At 39.5% G+C, this 17,164-nt stretch overlaps 1 protein-coding gene across 10 annotated transcripts in view; it reads right to left on the reverse strand.

Annotated features, from left to right (window-relative positions):
* The window catches only part of SPDYA (speedy/RINGO cell cycle regulator family member A), a 40,080-nt gene that overhangs the window by 1,314 nt on the left and 21,602 nt on the right, over positions 1-17,164 (reverse strand). For 5 of the 10 annotated variants that reach the window (XM_063789210.1, XM_054677759.2, XM_024354269.3 and 2 more), the window contains one exon: positions 8,802-9,099. In XM_063789210.1, coding sequence (XP_063645280.1) covers positions 8,802-9,099 — 298 coding nt within the window. Of the gene's footprint in view, positions 1-3,816; positions 3,995-5,715; positions 7,253-8,801; positions 9,100-17,164 lie in introns of those variants that run through there. The other 5 variants (XM_063789209.1, XM_063789208.1, XM_063789207.1 and 2 more) reach the window with 2 other exon arrangements.

Below are 17,164 nucleotides of genomic sequence, written 5' to 3' on the forward strand. Positions count from 1 at the left end.
TGGGGAATACATTTTGGAAACATGAATTAATTACAAATGGGACTTATTATTCATAGGCACCAGTTATTTAGCATTTACCACATACCATACATTGTTTTGAAAACTTTATATATGTTTTTCACTTACTATGGACAACTTATCTTTCAGGTTATCCATATTTTACAGATAAACAGTGACTTAGAGTGATTAGGTCGCTGTTTAAATATAGATGTTTTATAGGTTTTTAGTTGTGTGTGTGTTTTTTTTTTTTTTTGAGACAGATTCTCATTCTGTCACCCAGGCTGGAGTGCAGTGGCGTGATCATGGCTCATGGCAGCCTCAATCTCCCAGGATCAAGCAAGCCTCCCGCCTCAGCTTCCCATGTAGTTGGACTACAGGCACATGCCACCACGCCCAGCTAATTTTTGTGGATTTTTTGGTAGAGACGGGGTTTGTCATGTTGCCCAGGCTGGTCTCAAACTCCTAAGCTCAAGCAGTCCTTCTGCCTTGACCTCCCAAAGTGCTGGGATTATAGGTGTGGAGCCACCATGCCCGGCCTGTTTTATGGGCTGTAAAATAGTAATGCCTTGGAGGGTAAATGCTACCATTCCTAGATTTATCTCTTAGGCTAGAAGTATTTAAAATTATACATGTGTGTAAATTTTTTATTAAATAACATAGAACGTAGAACATTTTAAAGTAAAATCTCTGCCTTTTTAGAGTTTACAGTCTATGATAGAGCTTGGCATTAATCACACAGATGTAAAACTAAAACTGTTATAAATTCCCCCCAAAGAAGTACAAGGTACTATGAGTAACCATAATGGGGGACTTTGCCCTAGCAAGTGACAATTGAACTGAGAACTGAATGCTAAGTAGGAATTAACTACAGCAGGGAAAATGGGAATAAAAAGTGATGCTGGGGTAGAGTGGAAAAGACTGGATAGATAGATGGGGATGAGGCCATGCAAGTTCTCATATGCCCGTGAAGGAATTGATGTATCCTAAGAAAAATGGGATTCCATTGAAGAATTTAAGTAAGGGGTGACATGTTTAGATCTGTGTTTTGAAAATCACTCTGGCTGCATTTAGACAAGTGATTGAATCAGGAGCAGAGTATTCTGGTGGTATATTTCTGTATGATAACTAGCTGAACATTTATATAATAATGATGCCTTTACAGCTTTTATAACATTTCCAGATACAGTTATACATTGCTTAACAGTGGCAGTACATTCTGTTAAATGCATAGTTGGGCAGTTTCATCATTGTGTGAACATTACATAGTGTACTTACACAAACCTAGGTGGTATAGCCTACTACACACCTAGGTTATATGGTATAGCCTACTACTTCTAGACTGCAAACCTGGATAGCATGTTACTGTACTAACTACCATACGCATTTATAAGACAATGGTAAGTATGTGTGTATCTAAACATAGAAAAGGTACTGTGTTGCACTACAGGGCTATGATGTCAGTAGGTGATAGGAATTTTTCTGCTCCATTATAATCTTTCCTTCCTTCCTTCTTCTTTTCTTTTCTTTTTCTTTTTCTTTTTTTTTTTTTTTTTTTGAGACAGAGTCTTGCTCTGTTGCCCAGGCTGGAGTGCAGTGACACAATCTTGGCTCACTGCAACCTCCGACTCCCAGGTTCAAGCAATTTCCCTGTCTCAGCCTCCCGAGTATCTGTGATTACAGGTATGTGCCATCACGCCCGGCTAATTTTTGTATTTTTTTAAGAGACAGGGTTTCACCATGTTAGCCAGGCTGGTCACAAACTCCTGACCTTAAGTGATCCATCCACCTGCCTCGGCCTCCCACAGTTCTAGGATTACAGGTGTGAGCCACCATGCCCAGCCATTATAATCTTATGGGAACACCATCCTGTATGCAGTCCCACCTTGAGTGAAATGTCATTATGTGGCGCATGACTATATAGAAGCTCTGAAGTGTTTGTTTGTTTGTTTTGAGACAGAGTCTCACTCTGTTGCCCAGACTGGAGTGCAATGGCATGGTCTTGGCTCACTGCAACCTCCACCTCCTAGGTTCAAGCAATTCTCCTGTTTTAGCCTCCCAAGTAGCTGGGATTATAGACACACGCTCCCACGCCTGGCTAATTTTTGTATTTTTAGTAGAGATAGGGTTTCACCATGTTGGCCAGGCTGATCTCAAACTCCTGACGTCAGGTGATCCACCCGACTCAGCCACCCAAACTGCTGGGATTACAGGAATGAGCCACTGCACGTGGCCTGAAGTCCATTTTTTAATTCCATCATGGAATACTCCCTTTTCTTCTACCCTTCTATTTAGCTAGTAATGAAATTATGTCATTCATTTAATGCTTTGAATGCCTATTTTGTGTCAATCCCCAATTGTCTACTTTGAGAAGGGGCTGGCTTAAGAGCCAAGAAAAGTTCTGCCCTTCGCTCCTTTTTCATGGAGAATACTTTGTTTCTGTTTGGCACATGGTGCTCAGTAGATGTTGAATTGAACAAGACCTTTTTAACAGTATCCATTCATTTCCCCTCACTTCCCTTTGTGTGTGTGTGTGTGTGTGTGTGTGTGTGTGTAGTTTTCTTCTATTTCTCTTCTTTTTCTTTGGTAGTTGTCCATTCTAGTCAATCAAGGCCCAGCTTAAGCTCTTTCTTCAGCCTTCCTCCAAACAATAAGTATGTTTACAGTCTGGTTTATGGGACAGATACCTTCTAATGTTAGCCTTCTATGTCTATGTCTGGCTGTCCTGTAAACTAAAGATTTGAGACTGACTGAAAACTGTCATCCCAATGCCTTCCAGAGGCCCTACCTTTTATACCCAGTAAATAGTCACTAAAACTTTCCTGATATCTTTAAACCTACACTGGATCATGTTTTTGTTTTTGTTTTTTGAGATGTCATCTAGCTCTGTCACCCAGGCTGGAGTGCAGTGGTGCAGTCTCAGCTCACTGCAACCTCCACCTCCCAGGTTCAAGCAATTCTCCTGCCTCAGTCTCTGGAGTAGCTGGAATTACAGGCATGCACCACCACCACGCCTGGCTAATTTTTCTATTTTTAGTAGAGATGGGGTTTCACCATGTTGGCCAGGCTGGTCTCGAGCTCCTGACCTCAAGTGATCTGCCCGCTTCAGCCTCCCAAAGTGCTGGGATTACAGGCGTGAGCCACCATGCCCAGCCAAGGGTCATGTATTGTTTTATCTGTTGACTTGGTTGTTCTAGAGGGAAATTTAGGTATATATAGTATATAGTTCTGCGATTGTGGGAGGCTTTCATTTTGAACTTCATATTTTCAGAGGCAGTGGGAACTTCTGAAGTTTCTATGGTCATGTAAAAGGTATTTTAAGTTAATCTGTTAGTGGTGTCTATGAGAATTTAACTGGAGGAAAAAACTGTTAAATCAGAGCTTTCATAGTAATACATATATAAGGTGATTAATCGTAGAAAATGAGCAGACAGGTCGGGTGCGGTGGCTCACGCCTGTAATCCCAGCACTTTGGGAGGCTGAGACAGGTGGATCACCTGAGGTCAGGAGTTCGAGACCAGCCTGACCAACATGGTGAAACCCTGTCTCTACTAAAAATACAAAAACTAGCTGGGCATGGTGGAGCATGCCTGTAATCCCAGCTACTGGGAAGGCTGAGGCACAAGAATTGCCTGAACCCAGGAGATGGAGGTTGCAGTGAGCTGAGATCGCACCATTGCACTCCAGCCTGGGCAACAAGCAAAACTCCATCTCAAACAAACAAAGAAAGAAACAAAATATTATGAAAGAACAACCAGATAAGCTGGTAATTCATTGGATGCAGAGAGAAAATTTATATATCGAGACTTTTTGACTTACAATGGAGTTATGTCCCAATAAACTCTTGTAACTTGAAGATATCATTAAGTCAAAATGCATTTGGGCCAGGTGCAGTGATTTACATCTGTAACCCCACCACTTTGGGAGGCCAAGGTGGGAGGATTGCTTGAGGTCAGGAGTCCGAGACCAGCACCAGTCTGGGCAACATAGGAAGTCTCTACAAAAAAAAAAAAAAAAAAAGCTGGGCATGGTGGCACATGCCTGTAGTGCCAGCTACTCGGGAGGCTGAGGTGGAAGGATCACTTGAACAGAGGAGGTTGAGGCTACAGTGAGCTGTGATCACATCACTACACTCCAGCCCAGGTGACAGTGCAAGATCCTGTCTGGTGGGGGAAAAAAAGCATTTGGCTGGGCACAGAAGCTCACTCTTGTAATCCCAGCACTTTGGCAGACAGAGGTGGAGGATTGCTTAAGGCCAGGAGTTCATGACCAGCCTGGGCAATGTGAGACCCCATCTCTATTTTTTAAAAATGTTTTTATTTTATTTTTTTCTTTTTTGAGATGGAGTCTCACTCTGTTGCCCAGGCTGGAGTGCAGGGGCATGATTTTGGCTCACTGCAACCTCCGCCTCCCGGGTTCAAGCAATTCTCCTGTCTCAGCCTCCCGAGTAGCTGGGACTACAGGCACCCGCACCATGCCCAGCTAAATTTTGTATTTTTAGTAGAGATGGGGTTTCACCATATTGGTCAGGCTGATCTTGAACTCCTGACCTCAGGTGATCCACCCGCCTCGGCCTCCCAAAGTGTTGGGATTACAGATGTGAGCCACTGCGCCCAGCAAAAAATATTTTTAAAAAGATGCGTTTAATACAGCTAACCACCGAACATCACAGCTTAGCCTAGCCTACCTTAATGTGCTCAGAACACTTACATTAGGCTACAGGTGGGCAACATCATCTGGCAATGCGGTACACTGTCGAAAATCAGTTGTTTACTCTCATGATTTCATGGCTGCCTGGAAGCTGCAGCTCACTGCCTCTGCCCAGCATCAAGAGAGACCATGATACAGCTTTCCACTGAATGTGTATAGCAACCATGGGTAAGTCAAGGACCAGCTGTATTTTCAAACTTCTGTCTGCTATTCAGAAGACCCTTCCCTTAATTCTCTGGGCAAAACAGGACTCAGTCAATGCCCAGCTAATATCTTACTTTGAAAAACCTTCACCAAACCTCTCACCCCACAGAATTAATTCTGAAATCTTTTGTGCTCCTCAATGTTGATCATATACTTAGCACAGCCCTTATCACATTATTAACTTATATGCCCTAATTATACCTTCATTAAGTGTAAGAATTTTAAACCTGGGTGACTAGAACAGTGGTAATGACAAAAATAAGTAAGAAAATTCAAAGAAGGATTTATTTCTGAGGAAAAATTATTTGGTTTTAGATTATTTAACAGTTGTAATGTTACATGCCTCCCTATATGATCCAGGGCTAAAGCTTGGCATATTTTTTTTCCCTTGGCTTCACTGTAAAATCTCATGGGTCCTCAGATAATACATAATATATATCTATGTTTCACATGGACCAGCCCAGGTGTCATAAAGCTTACAACAGCATACAGTAAGGAGAAACAATAGTAGTTTAGTTATTATAAAAATATGTTATATATTCAGATAGAACTGGGTTCCCATCTTGTTTCTGTTATTGTTTTACCTGGTAATGGTGTGACTTTTCTGAGTTTGTTTTTTCATCACTAAAATGAATATAATAATGCCACTTCAAGATTTCTTAGGGGGTTGGATGTTAAATGAGATTAAGTATCTAGCGTGTGATTGGTGATTGTGATGTATATAAATATGTAAAGAATGCTTCATCTAAAAAAAAAAGAATGCTTCATCTATCCTTCCCAAAAGTCAATTTTTTTTTTTTTTTTGAGACGAAGTTTTGCTCTTTTTGCACAGGCTGGAGTGCAGTGGCACCATCTCAGCTCACTGCAACCTCCACCTCCCAGGTTCAAGCGATTCTCCTGCCTCAGCCTCCTGAGTAGCTGGGATTACAGGCATGTACCACCACACCCAGCTAATTTTTGTATTTTTAATAGAGACAGGGTTTTACCATGTTGGCCAGGCTGGTCTGGAACTCCTGACCTCAGGTGATCCGCCCCCTCTTGGCCTCCCAAAGTGCTGGGATTACAGGCACAAGCCACCGTGCCCGGCCCCAAAAATCAAATTTTTGACAGTATTTTTACCCCACCTTGTCAAATTGAAAAATATTTTGTTCTTAATAAATGTCATAAACATGTTTATCTAAAACTTTTATTTGAATGTGTTGTTTTTAACAAAATAAATTTTAAGGTAGGAAAACATGTCTTTACCTGCAAATTGAGTTGTTTGCTTGTGTTTGAAAGAAAGGTGGAAGCACTGATCACCATCTATGCTAAGTTTCGCATAGAAGTCTAAAGCAGAGCATAAACTTTTTGTGTCTTTCTTGGAGAATGCTGAATTCAGTTTTTGCAACCACATACTATCAGATGATTCCAACCTTAGGTGGAATGGAGGAAGAAAATTTTGCTAGTAGAGGTCACTAAATCAGCAGCTGTTTAGGCAGTGAGAGACTCATCCCACTCCTGTAGCATCGTGTGTCCCTATTATCCTGCACTCTCCCCTCTACTCCCAGTGAGCTCACTTTCCATTAAAACTATTGGAGGAAAATGAATGTATATTTTTACTGGTAAAATATGTGTACAATCAATACTTTTCCTTTATATTGCTTACACTCTGACATCCTGAAACAAAGAGTTTTACAGTTAACCATGGGTTAATACTCAGAATAAAATGGCTATGGGTAAATACTTGTTCCTTCCTGTATAGGACCTATAAATCCTAAATCATGGCTTTCGCCCAGTGAAAGGATGAAAGCACACAGTTCCTTCTACAACTCCCCTAAGTTAATACGCCACTTTTCATCCACAATCCCTCAAAGACCTTTATTTTTTCTCCAAAGTATACTGACTGGCACAGCCCCTTCTTCCCCAGGTGCACTCAAATTTCCTGTTGAGATGTCAAGGCCTATACTGTGGAGTGTTATTACTGTTGATATCTACAGTGGTTGGTCTGAATAAAATATGTATAACTGCTTCTGTTTTGCTTTCTGTAAATATCTGTTCAAATTCTTGGAATTCTCTCCCAGCTCACTTCATGTAGCCTTTCATCAGGGACTTAGATCTTAATGCTTTCGCCACCTCCTTAGTAGTCTGCTAGAAGGCTTCCGTGGCAGCTTATTTTCACTGCCAACAGCAGGATTGCATCAAAAGGGCAGTAGACCATAATATTTAGGAATTCAGGCTCTAGTTTGGAGTCAGAGACCTGGGTTCACATGTCACTCCAGCTCCTTGGGCAAATTATTTAACTTCTCTAAGCTTCAGTTTCCTTATCTGCTGAGTGGAGGTATAGTATTCACCCTAAAGTTGGCTGTGAATATTAAATGATATTATGAATATAAAATGCATTATATATTGCTTTGGACATTGTAAACATTCAGTAAAGCTTACCTATTATAAGGATCAAAGAGTAAAGGAAGCTGGGAAAGGAGGGATGCTAAAAGACAATTTTTTAAATAGATGGGGTCTTGCTATGTTGCCCAGGATGGTCTCAAACTCCTGGCCTCAAGTGATCCTCTTGCCTCAGCATAATAAAAAATATGCCTGAAGGTGTTGAAAAGGAAGAGACTATACTGTCGTGCAAATTTGTTGAGTGATTACTATGGCCAAGAAATGGAACAATGACTGAGGCATAACCCCTACCTTCAAGAATCTTAGAGTCTAGTTTCTCCTTTAGTAAAGCTTCAGTAGCCACTATTAATATCTTTGTGGTAAAAACAAATAGGTAAAATTTTGAAATAATGCAGGTGTGTTAATTTCTCATGATAGAATTAGAAAGGACCATGAAAAATCTGTCCACCCTGTCTTGAGATGGGTGAAAATCTGGAAGGCTTTGTAAGTAAAAAGGATCACTGATAGTAGAATATTATTCTAGTACTATTTCTAGACACTTCTAGAAAAGAAATGTCAGATAATACTATATAAATAATTTGGGTGAAATTATGGTGCAGTTGTATTTTTTCAGCTAATAAGGTTCTTTTCTAATTAATACACTATTGCTGAAAGCCACTTAAATCCCAACAAAATGAAATATATAAAGAAATTATGGTACTTATACCATGTCAGAATTAAAAATCAGGTTTTGGGCTGGGTGCGGTAGCTCGTGTCCATAATCCCAGCATTTTAGGAGGCTGAGGAAGGCAGATCACTTGAGGCCAGGAGTTCGAGACCGGCCTGGCCAACATGGTGAAATCCCTCACTACTAAAAACACGAAAACTATCTGGGCATGGTGGCACATGTCTGTAATCCCAGATACTTAGGAGGCTGAGGCATGAGAATCACCCGAACCTGGGAGGCGGAGGCTGCAGTAAGCCGAGATTGTCCCACTGCACTCCAGCCTGGGCGACAAAGTGAGACTCTGTTTCAAAAAAAACAACAACAACAAAAAAAAAAACCTGGTTTTGGAGGACTCAATAATGACATGGGAAAATACTTCATGGTAAAAAATGAAAAAAGCAGGCCTAGATAGATAGTATGGTTCTAATTTTGTTAGAAAAGTATACAGAAGGAAACCAATAGTTGGAAGGTGAGATTACAAGTAAATTTATTTTCTTCTTGAAACCCTTTTGAATAAAATAAACATTTCAAAAAAATGATTCAGGCTCTTAAAATACTGAGGCTTATGGTGCATTAGTTTTCAACTTAACATAGGTCACATTAAAAATCTGTTTAGGTGGGTCACCACAAAACAGATATGGACACAAGACAAAAAGTAACTGAAAGGGGAGAAAGTTTCAAGATTAATTTAACTCATATTGTTGGAGTATATAAATTATTATGTATCCCTGCCAGCAAGGACTGACTAGAGCTCAGTAAACAACATGCATAAATCTAATTCTGGCATATTACTAAATCATACCTTCAGAACCGGTATAAGCTTGAGAAGGATCACCTATTATGTCCATTGACAGTGAGTTGTATGAGTCCTGAGAATGTTTTTCTGTCACCCCTGCTGTATGACTGGATAAAGATGATGATGAAGACAATCCCAGTCTAACATATCTTCTTTTTTTACCACAGAGTGAACAATCTACTGGTGTGGCACTAGGTCCCCGGGGCAGCTGAACTTCATCTCTGTTGTAGTTTCTGACAGCTCCACTGTGATGAACAGAACGTTCTCTTTGCCAGATATAATGGGTTGGTGCAATGGCCATAACCTATAATAGAAAGCTAACTTTTAGAATTTTAGTAATATTTCAAAATTTACTAAAATTGAGTTCAAAACTTACAACTCAAGAACAACTATCTCTAAAGTGAAGATAAAAATCCAAATTGCTGATTTAAAAAACAAAGCACTTCCAGATAAGGCAATATTACTAAAAAGTGACTCATTGCTTGGATCTTTAAGACAATAATTGACAAAGTAAATTATTTTAAACAGGAAATAGGACTGAAGCAATCTTCCAGGTTGTCAGGGTATTTATTTTTTAATTCTGAATATTCTAAGTTTGGGAAAGATAATACAGTTACTCCAAAACAATATGTAATTCTTAACTTTGGAATGTATTGGGTTAAAAAAAGTTAATTGGCCGGGCGCGGTGGCTCACGCCTGTAATCCCAGCATTTTGGGAGGCCGATGCGGGTGGATCACAAAGTCAGGAGATCAAGACCATCCTGTCTAACACGGTGAAACTCCGTCTCTACTAAAAATACAAAAAAATTAGCCGGGCGTGGTTGTGGGCGCCTGTAGTCCCAGCTACTCAGAAGGCTGAGGCAGGAGAATGGCGTGAACCCGGGAGGCGGAGCTTGCAGTGAGCCGAGATCGCGTCACTGCACTCCAGCCTGGGCCACAGAGAGAGACTCCGTCTCAAAAAATAAAAGTAAAAATAAAAATAATTAAGGTTCCCAGCTATGTGTGTTATGGTAATCTTAAAATGTCTGCAATTATGACAAGAGATATGGTGAATAAGAACATAGGTAAGTTATTTAACCTCGCTGTTCCTCAGTTTTGTCAGCATGGAGATAATAAATGTCTATTTTAGAGGGTTGCTGCGAGGATCAGATGAGGCATTATTTATAAAGCCTCACTATCTGCCAGGCATTGTTCTATAAGGTTTGTTAAATAAAACATGGGCTTTAGAGTCAGGGTACACTTGGTTTCTTACCCTGGCACTGCCACATGCTAGCTGTATAATACTGGGCAAGTTATTTAACTTTTCTGGGACTTAATTTCTTCATCTCTAAAATGGGCATATCATCTACTTCACAGGATTATTCTGAGGACTAGATGAGTAAAATCATCACATAGTGAGGATCTGGCAAATGACAATTATTTAAGTCAAGCTGGGGAACTGTACATATGTGCTAACCTCATGAAATCTAAAACTTCTAAGCATTCTAAGCAAAAGTCTTTAGTTACAGTCATCAATGACCCAAAGTAAATGAGAACTGTAACATTCGAGAGCTAGACAGAGCCTTATTAATTGCTTAGAGCAGTGATTTTCAAAACATTTAGAAAGTCCGGGTGCAATGGCCCACTCCTGTAATTGCCACCATGCCCAGCTAATTTTTGTATTTTTAGTAGAGACAGGGTTTCACCATGTTGGCCAGGCTGGTCTTGAATGCCTGACCTCAAGTGATCCACCCTCCTCGCCCTCCCAAAGTTCTGGGATTACAGGCGTGAGCCACCTTGCTCAGCCAAAAACTGTTATTTTTGCAATAAGTTCATCATGGTCTCTCCACATACTAACCCACCTAGGAAAATACACAATCATGGTTATTTTTAAATATGTCTACATATATTTATACACATATAATCATATAATTAGAATTTTACTGTGATAAGTGAATTAAAAATAAAACTGTACCAGGGTCAAGAGAGCTAGATTTTCATCTTAATTCTGTTACTCTGGCAGGTGCAGTGGCTCACACTTGTAATCCCAGCACTTTGGGAGGCTGAGGTGTGCGGATCACTTGAGGTCAGGAGCTCGAGACCAGCCTGGCCAACATGGTGAAACCCCATCTCTACTAAAAATACAAAATTAGTTGGGCATGGTGGCGCATGTCTATAATCCCAGCTACTTGGGAGGCTAAGGCAGGAGAATCGTTTGAACCTGGGAGGTGGAGGTTGCAGTGAGCTTACACCTTGCCATTACACTCCAGCCTGGGTGACAACAGTGAAACTATCTCAAAAAAAAAAAAAAAAAAATCCGTTACTTCTATGACCTTGGGCAAATTACACAACTTTCTGGGCCATAGGGTGTCTTTTATATGAGAAAACAGGTCACTTTCAGTCCCCCAATGCTGTGATTCTATGAAACGGACTTCTCTGAAACACTAGTAGCAGTTGATGTACTAGAAACATCCCCCTTTTTTACTTTATCTTATTCTTTTGTCATTTTTAGTGATTGGGGGGTGCCTTGGGTCAGTGTTCCTAAAATTTGATACTTGGCCCTCTGTTTTTCTGTGTATATACTCTACCTGTCTGTGATCTCAAGAGGTAGTATAATATAGGTGTTAAAAGCACTGACTGTCAAAACCAACCCAGTCAGCTTCTCCTCTGCCTGGCAGGGAGGAGAATGGGGAGGAATGGGGAGCAGACAGGGATAGGCATGAAAAAATTAAAAAAAAAAAAAAAAAAAAAAAGCACTGACTCTGGAGTCAGACTGCCTAGGCCTGAATACTGGAGTGCTGCTTTACTTATTGTGTGTCCTTGGAGAAGTCACTTAACCTCTCTGTTCCTTAGTTTCTTATCTGGGATTACCTAGCTAGATCTAAGAATTGTGAGAGTTAATAATACATGGGCAATACTTAGAACAGTGCCTGGAAAGCTCTTAAAAAGTATTAATATTACTTTGACCTTGAATCTCTTAAATACTCGAAGCATCATTTATACGTAATGACTTTTACCATACCTGTTGACCATTCATTTAATTATATCCAGTTACTGCCTTACATTCATGTCTATATACCAAATTCCTTATCTTCCCAAAGAATCCAGTTTGCTTCTGTAGGCTTCCCTATTTCCATTATGGAACCCATTACTCTTCCTGTTATATAGATTTGAAACTTACAGTTCCCTCTCCCATGTACCCAATATCCAACTGGTTACCAGGTAATGATAATTATAATTTTTTAACATTTCTAACATCTGTTTCATTTTCTTCAGCACTGCTATCAATTTTCTTCACAACCTTGTTTCCAGCTATAGCAAGTTTAGCAGTTTCCAATACATTCCCTATATTGGATCTCTTTTGCACACTGTCATTGGATTATTCTGTCAAAACACACTACTTATCTCATTGATTTCTAAATTCCTAATCTGGAATCAAGTAATAGATAGTGAAGAACTCAGCTATGATGATATTGTGGCATCTTGGCCAGAGTATTAACGGGAATAGAGAAAAACTTCTTGATTAAATTGCTACCCTCCATGATGCATGAAAGGGGCTGGAAGTGTAGTCTAACTCTCTCATTAGATAGGCATCCTCCCTAATGTGTGAACCAGTTTAGAAATTAAGTCACCAATGTAAATAAATCCCACCTTAAAGGAGTTGTTGATAAGATCATCAGGTAAGAAGATAAAATCAGAATAAACAAAGAAATAGTCCACTCTTTTCTGGAGAAGCCCTATATATTTTTTCCAATTTAATCACACCCCATCTCTTTCCAAAAAGGAATGAGGCAGCTGAGAAAAAAGGGGAAAAAATTTCATTGAGCTTAGACCCAAAAGGGAAATTTCGATTAAAAGAGGAAAGCAGACATGCCAGTAATAAAATGTAATAGAGTTGATGTGGTCAAGGATAATACCTGGCTTTTAGCTTCTTTGCAGCCAAGATTAAAAAAAGAAAAGAGACAATTAAAAAACTCACTATTTGAAAAGACAGCTCATGTTCTTTCTTATGTCAGTGGTGTGTAATTCAAAGAGCACTAAGTTATTAGTATCTGCTACTTATTAACTTCATGGCCATGGACAAATCACAATCTTACTAAGCCACAGTTTTTGCATCTGTGAAATGGAGGGAATACTGTGGCTATTTAATTCCCAAGACAAGAAATAAATGCATTTTCTAAACTAACCAATATGAGAGGTTTATATGGAGGCTAGATGTCACAGAAAAAAGAGAACACTAGGAAGTCATTAGATGTTCTGGCTCTGCAACTTCTATGATTTTGAGTAAATCCTAGCCTCCTTGGTCCTCAGTTTCATTAGCTGTGAAATGAGGATGCCACCACCCTCACAGCTATTTGTGTGATAATTTCTGTAAAAGTCATAATTTGTAAAGCACTTTGCAAATGTAAAGTATTATTATTATAAGCTAGTTTGTAGCTACTACCTTAACTTGAGGTTATTTTAGGATATGGGACTAAAGAAATGTTTCGTTTGGCAGTATGCCAGGCTTTCAGTAACAAATGTATAGAACAGTTACATTTTCAACAGTATGTCTTGCTATTTCAGGAATGGGAATGGGGTGATATAATACTTCTTTACAATAAACTCCCAGGGCACTGAACTTGGTGTGTTATTCATAAAGTAGTTGTCCAGTGAACACTTAACAGAACAGGATAAAATCTACTAGGCAGTTACCTTTTCTATATGCCTACAGGATTCAAATGTACCTTGTTGGAACAGCCAAAAAACAGCTTCTCTATCTGCCACTGGAGTAAGCGGCAGTGCAAAGTGAGCTCAGTGAATAATTATTTTATAGTTTATTGTTTCCCTATTTAATGGATAAGAAGGTATGAAAAAGAATTGGAAGTTCCATTCATTTGATCAGTCAACAAATATTTATTGACTACCCACTATGTGCCAGGCACTGTTCTAGGCTCTGGAGATAGAATAAGAACAAAATAAGGCTGGGCGCTCATGCCTGTAATCCCAGCACTTTGGGAGGCTGAGGCAGGTGGATCACTTGAGATAAGGAGTTTGAGACCAGCCTGGCCACCATGGTGAAAACCCTGTCTCTACTAAAAATACAAAATAGCCGGGCGTGGTGGCGCATGCCTGTAATCCCAGCTGTAATCCTAGCTACTTGGGAAGGCGAGGCAGGAGAATCGCTTGAACCCAGGAGGTGGAGGTTGCAGTGAGCCAAGATCATGCCACTGCACTCCAGCCTGGGTGACAGAATGAAACTCTGTCTTTAAAAAAAAAAAAAAAAAAAAAAGGTCAGGCACTATAGCTCACATCTGTAATCCCAGAACTTTGGGAGGCCAAGGTGGGAGGATTGCTTGAGCCCAGGAGTTCAAGGTTGCAGTGAGCTATGATTGCACACTGCAGCTGGCAGCCTGGGTAACAGAATGAGACCCTGTCTCAAAAACAAAAACAAAACAAAACAAACAAATGCAAAATAAAGACCCTGCTCTCTTGGAATCTGTATTTTAGTGGGAGGAAATTTATTAACAAGATAAATAAGTAAAAAGCAGTGTGTTACATGATGGTTGAGTGCTATGAGGAAAATTGGAACTGAGAAAGGGAATACAGAGTAATAGTGGGAGGAACTACTTTTAATTTTAACAGCTTTGAAATGTAATTAAAATACCTTAGAATCACCCAATTGAAATGTACAATTCAATGATATTCAATATATTCAGAGTTACACAACCATAACCACGGTCAATTTTGAAGCATTTTCATCACTCTATAAATAAAGCAATCACACTCCATTTTCTCCCTTCTCTCAGCCCATAACAACTACTCATCTACTTTCTGTCTTTGAATTTGTCCATTCTGGACCTTTCATATAAATGGAATCATACAATATGTCGTCCTTTGTGACAGGCTTCTTTTATGTAGCATAATCTTTTCAAGGTTATCTGCATTGTAGCTTGAACCAGGTACTTCATTCCTTTTAATTGCCAAGTAATATTTTATTGTAGGGATATACCTTATTTTGTTTATCCATTCTATCAGCTGATGGACATTCAGGTTGTTTGTACTTTGGCTATTATGAATACTGCTATGAACATTCATGTTAAAGTTTTTTGTGTGGACATAGTTTTGTTTTTACCCTTTGGCATATATAGCCAGGACTAGACTTGCTGGATCATATGGTAACTCTATGTTAACCTTGTGAGGAATTGCCAGACTGTTATGCAAAGCAACTTCCCCATTTTACATTTCCATAAGAAGTGTATGAGAGTTCCAATATCTCCACATCCTCTCCAATACTTTTATTTTTGTTTATAGCCATCATAGTGGGTGTGAAGTAATATCTCATGTGCTTTTGATTTGCAATCCCTGACAGCTAATGATGTTGAACATCTTTTCGTGTGTGTGTGTGTGTGTGTGTGTGTGTGTGTGTGTGTGTGTGTGTGTTTTAGCAATTTGCATACCTTCTTTGGAGAAATGTCTATTTGGATTATTTGCCCATTTTTTAAATTGATTGTCTTTTTATTATTAAGTTGTAAAGCTCTTTATATTTCTAGATACAAGACCCTTATCAAATAGATGACTTGCAAAAATTTTTTTTCATTTTATAGGTCATCTCTTCACTTGGTATCCTTTGAAGGACAAAAGGTTTTAATTTTGATGATGTCTATTTTATATTTTCTTTTGTTACTTGTTACTTTTGGTATCATATCTAAGCAACCTAATTCAAGGTCACGAAGACTTACCCCTATGTTTTCTTCTAAGAGTTTTATGGTTTTAGGTTTTACATTTAGGTCTTTGATCCATTTTGAGTTAATTTTTATATATGGTATAAACCAGAGGTTCGGCTTCATTCTTTTGCTTGTAGATATCCAGTTGTCATAGCACCATTTGTTGAAAAGACTATATTTTCCCCATTGAATTTTCTTGGCACCCTTGTCAAAATTCAATTGAACATAATTGTGACGGTATATTTCTGGACACTTCTATTCCATGGAGGGAGATACTACTCTATATAAGGTGATAAGGAAAGGTCTCTCTGAGGTGACATTTAAGCAGAATCCTGAACGTAGTTAGGAAGTGAAGCATACTGATATTTGGGGAACAACATTCCAGGTTATGGGAATAGTAAGTGCAAAGACCATGAGATGGGAGTGTAACTGGTATCTTAGAGGTAAGGAGGCCGGTGTAGCTTGAGTGGAAGAGCAAAGATATGAGATGAAATCAAAGAGATAAGGGAGGAGGGCTGATAGACCATGTAGGACCATGACAGGGACTTTCTCTTTTACCCTATGTAAGGCTGGAAGACACTGGAGGCTTTTGAGTAGAGAAGTCATGATTTGACTTACCTAAAAAAAAAATTACTCTGGCAGCTGTATGAAGAATAGATTATAGCTGCATATGGTGGCTCACACCTGCAATCCCAGCACTTTGGGAGGCCAAGGTGGGAGGATTGCTTAGGCACAGGATTTTGAGACCGGCCTGGGCAACATAGCGAGACCCCATCTCTACAAAAAATAAATTAGCTGGGCATGGTGGCACATGCCTGTAGTCCCAGCTACTTGGGAGGCTAAGGCAGGAGATCGCTTGAGTCTAGGAGGTTAAGGCTGCAATGAGCCATGATCTCACCACTGCACTGCTGCCTGGGTAACAGAGTAAGACCCTGTCTTTAAAAAAAAAAAAAAAAAGGTGGGGGTGGGAGAGACTATTTGGAAACTTATGCCAGTAATCAAGGCAAGAGGTGACAATAAAAGTATAGTATTAGTGGTGGAGGTGGTGAGAAATGGTAGGATGCTGGATATTTTTTCAAGGTACAAATATAAGAAAAAGAAGGGTAAATGGAAATAATTTTTTGGCCTGAGCAACTAAAACAATAGAGTTGCTACTTATGAATATGTGGAAGACTGCAGGAGGAGCAGATCTGGAGGTCTGTGTCAAGGAGTCAGGAGTTCAATTTTAGGCACGTTAAGTTTGAGGTATCAATTCGACAAAAAATACCAACAGGCGATTTGGTATGCAGATCTGGAATTGGAAGAAATTATTAGTTGTTAGTGTTAAAGCCTTGAGAGTGAATGGGGTCACCTAATAAGTTAATACCAATAGAAAGGAGAAGAGATCCTAAGTCTGAGCCCTGGGGCACTCTAATGAAGTTGGTGAGGTGAAAAGGAACTGGCAAAAATGACTGAAAAAAACCTGGTATCCTCAAAACCAAGTGAAGACAGTGTTTCAGGAAGAAATGAGGGATAGTGTCAAATGCCGCTAAATTGAGTAGATTGAGGAATACAAATTAACCTTGGGATTTGGCCATATAGAGATATTTGGTGGCCTGACAAGTTTCTACAGAATGATAGGAAAAAGACTTTATATAACAGGTTCAAAGAGAATGGAAAGAACAGAAGTAGAGATAGAATACA

The sequence above is a fragment of the Pan troglodytes genome, chromosome 12, assembly GCF_028858775.2.
Source record: "Pan troglodytes isolate AG18354 chromosome 12, NHGRI_mPanTro3-v2.0_pri, whole genome shotgun sequence".
In the NCBI taxonomy this organism is placed as follows: domain Eukaryota; kingdom Metazoa; phylum Chordata; class Mammalia; order Primates; family Hominidae; genus Pan; species Pan troglodytes.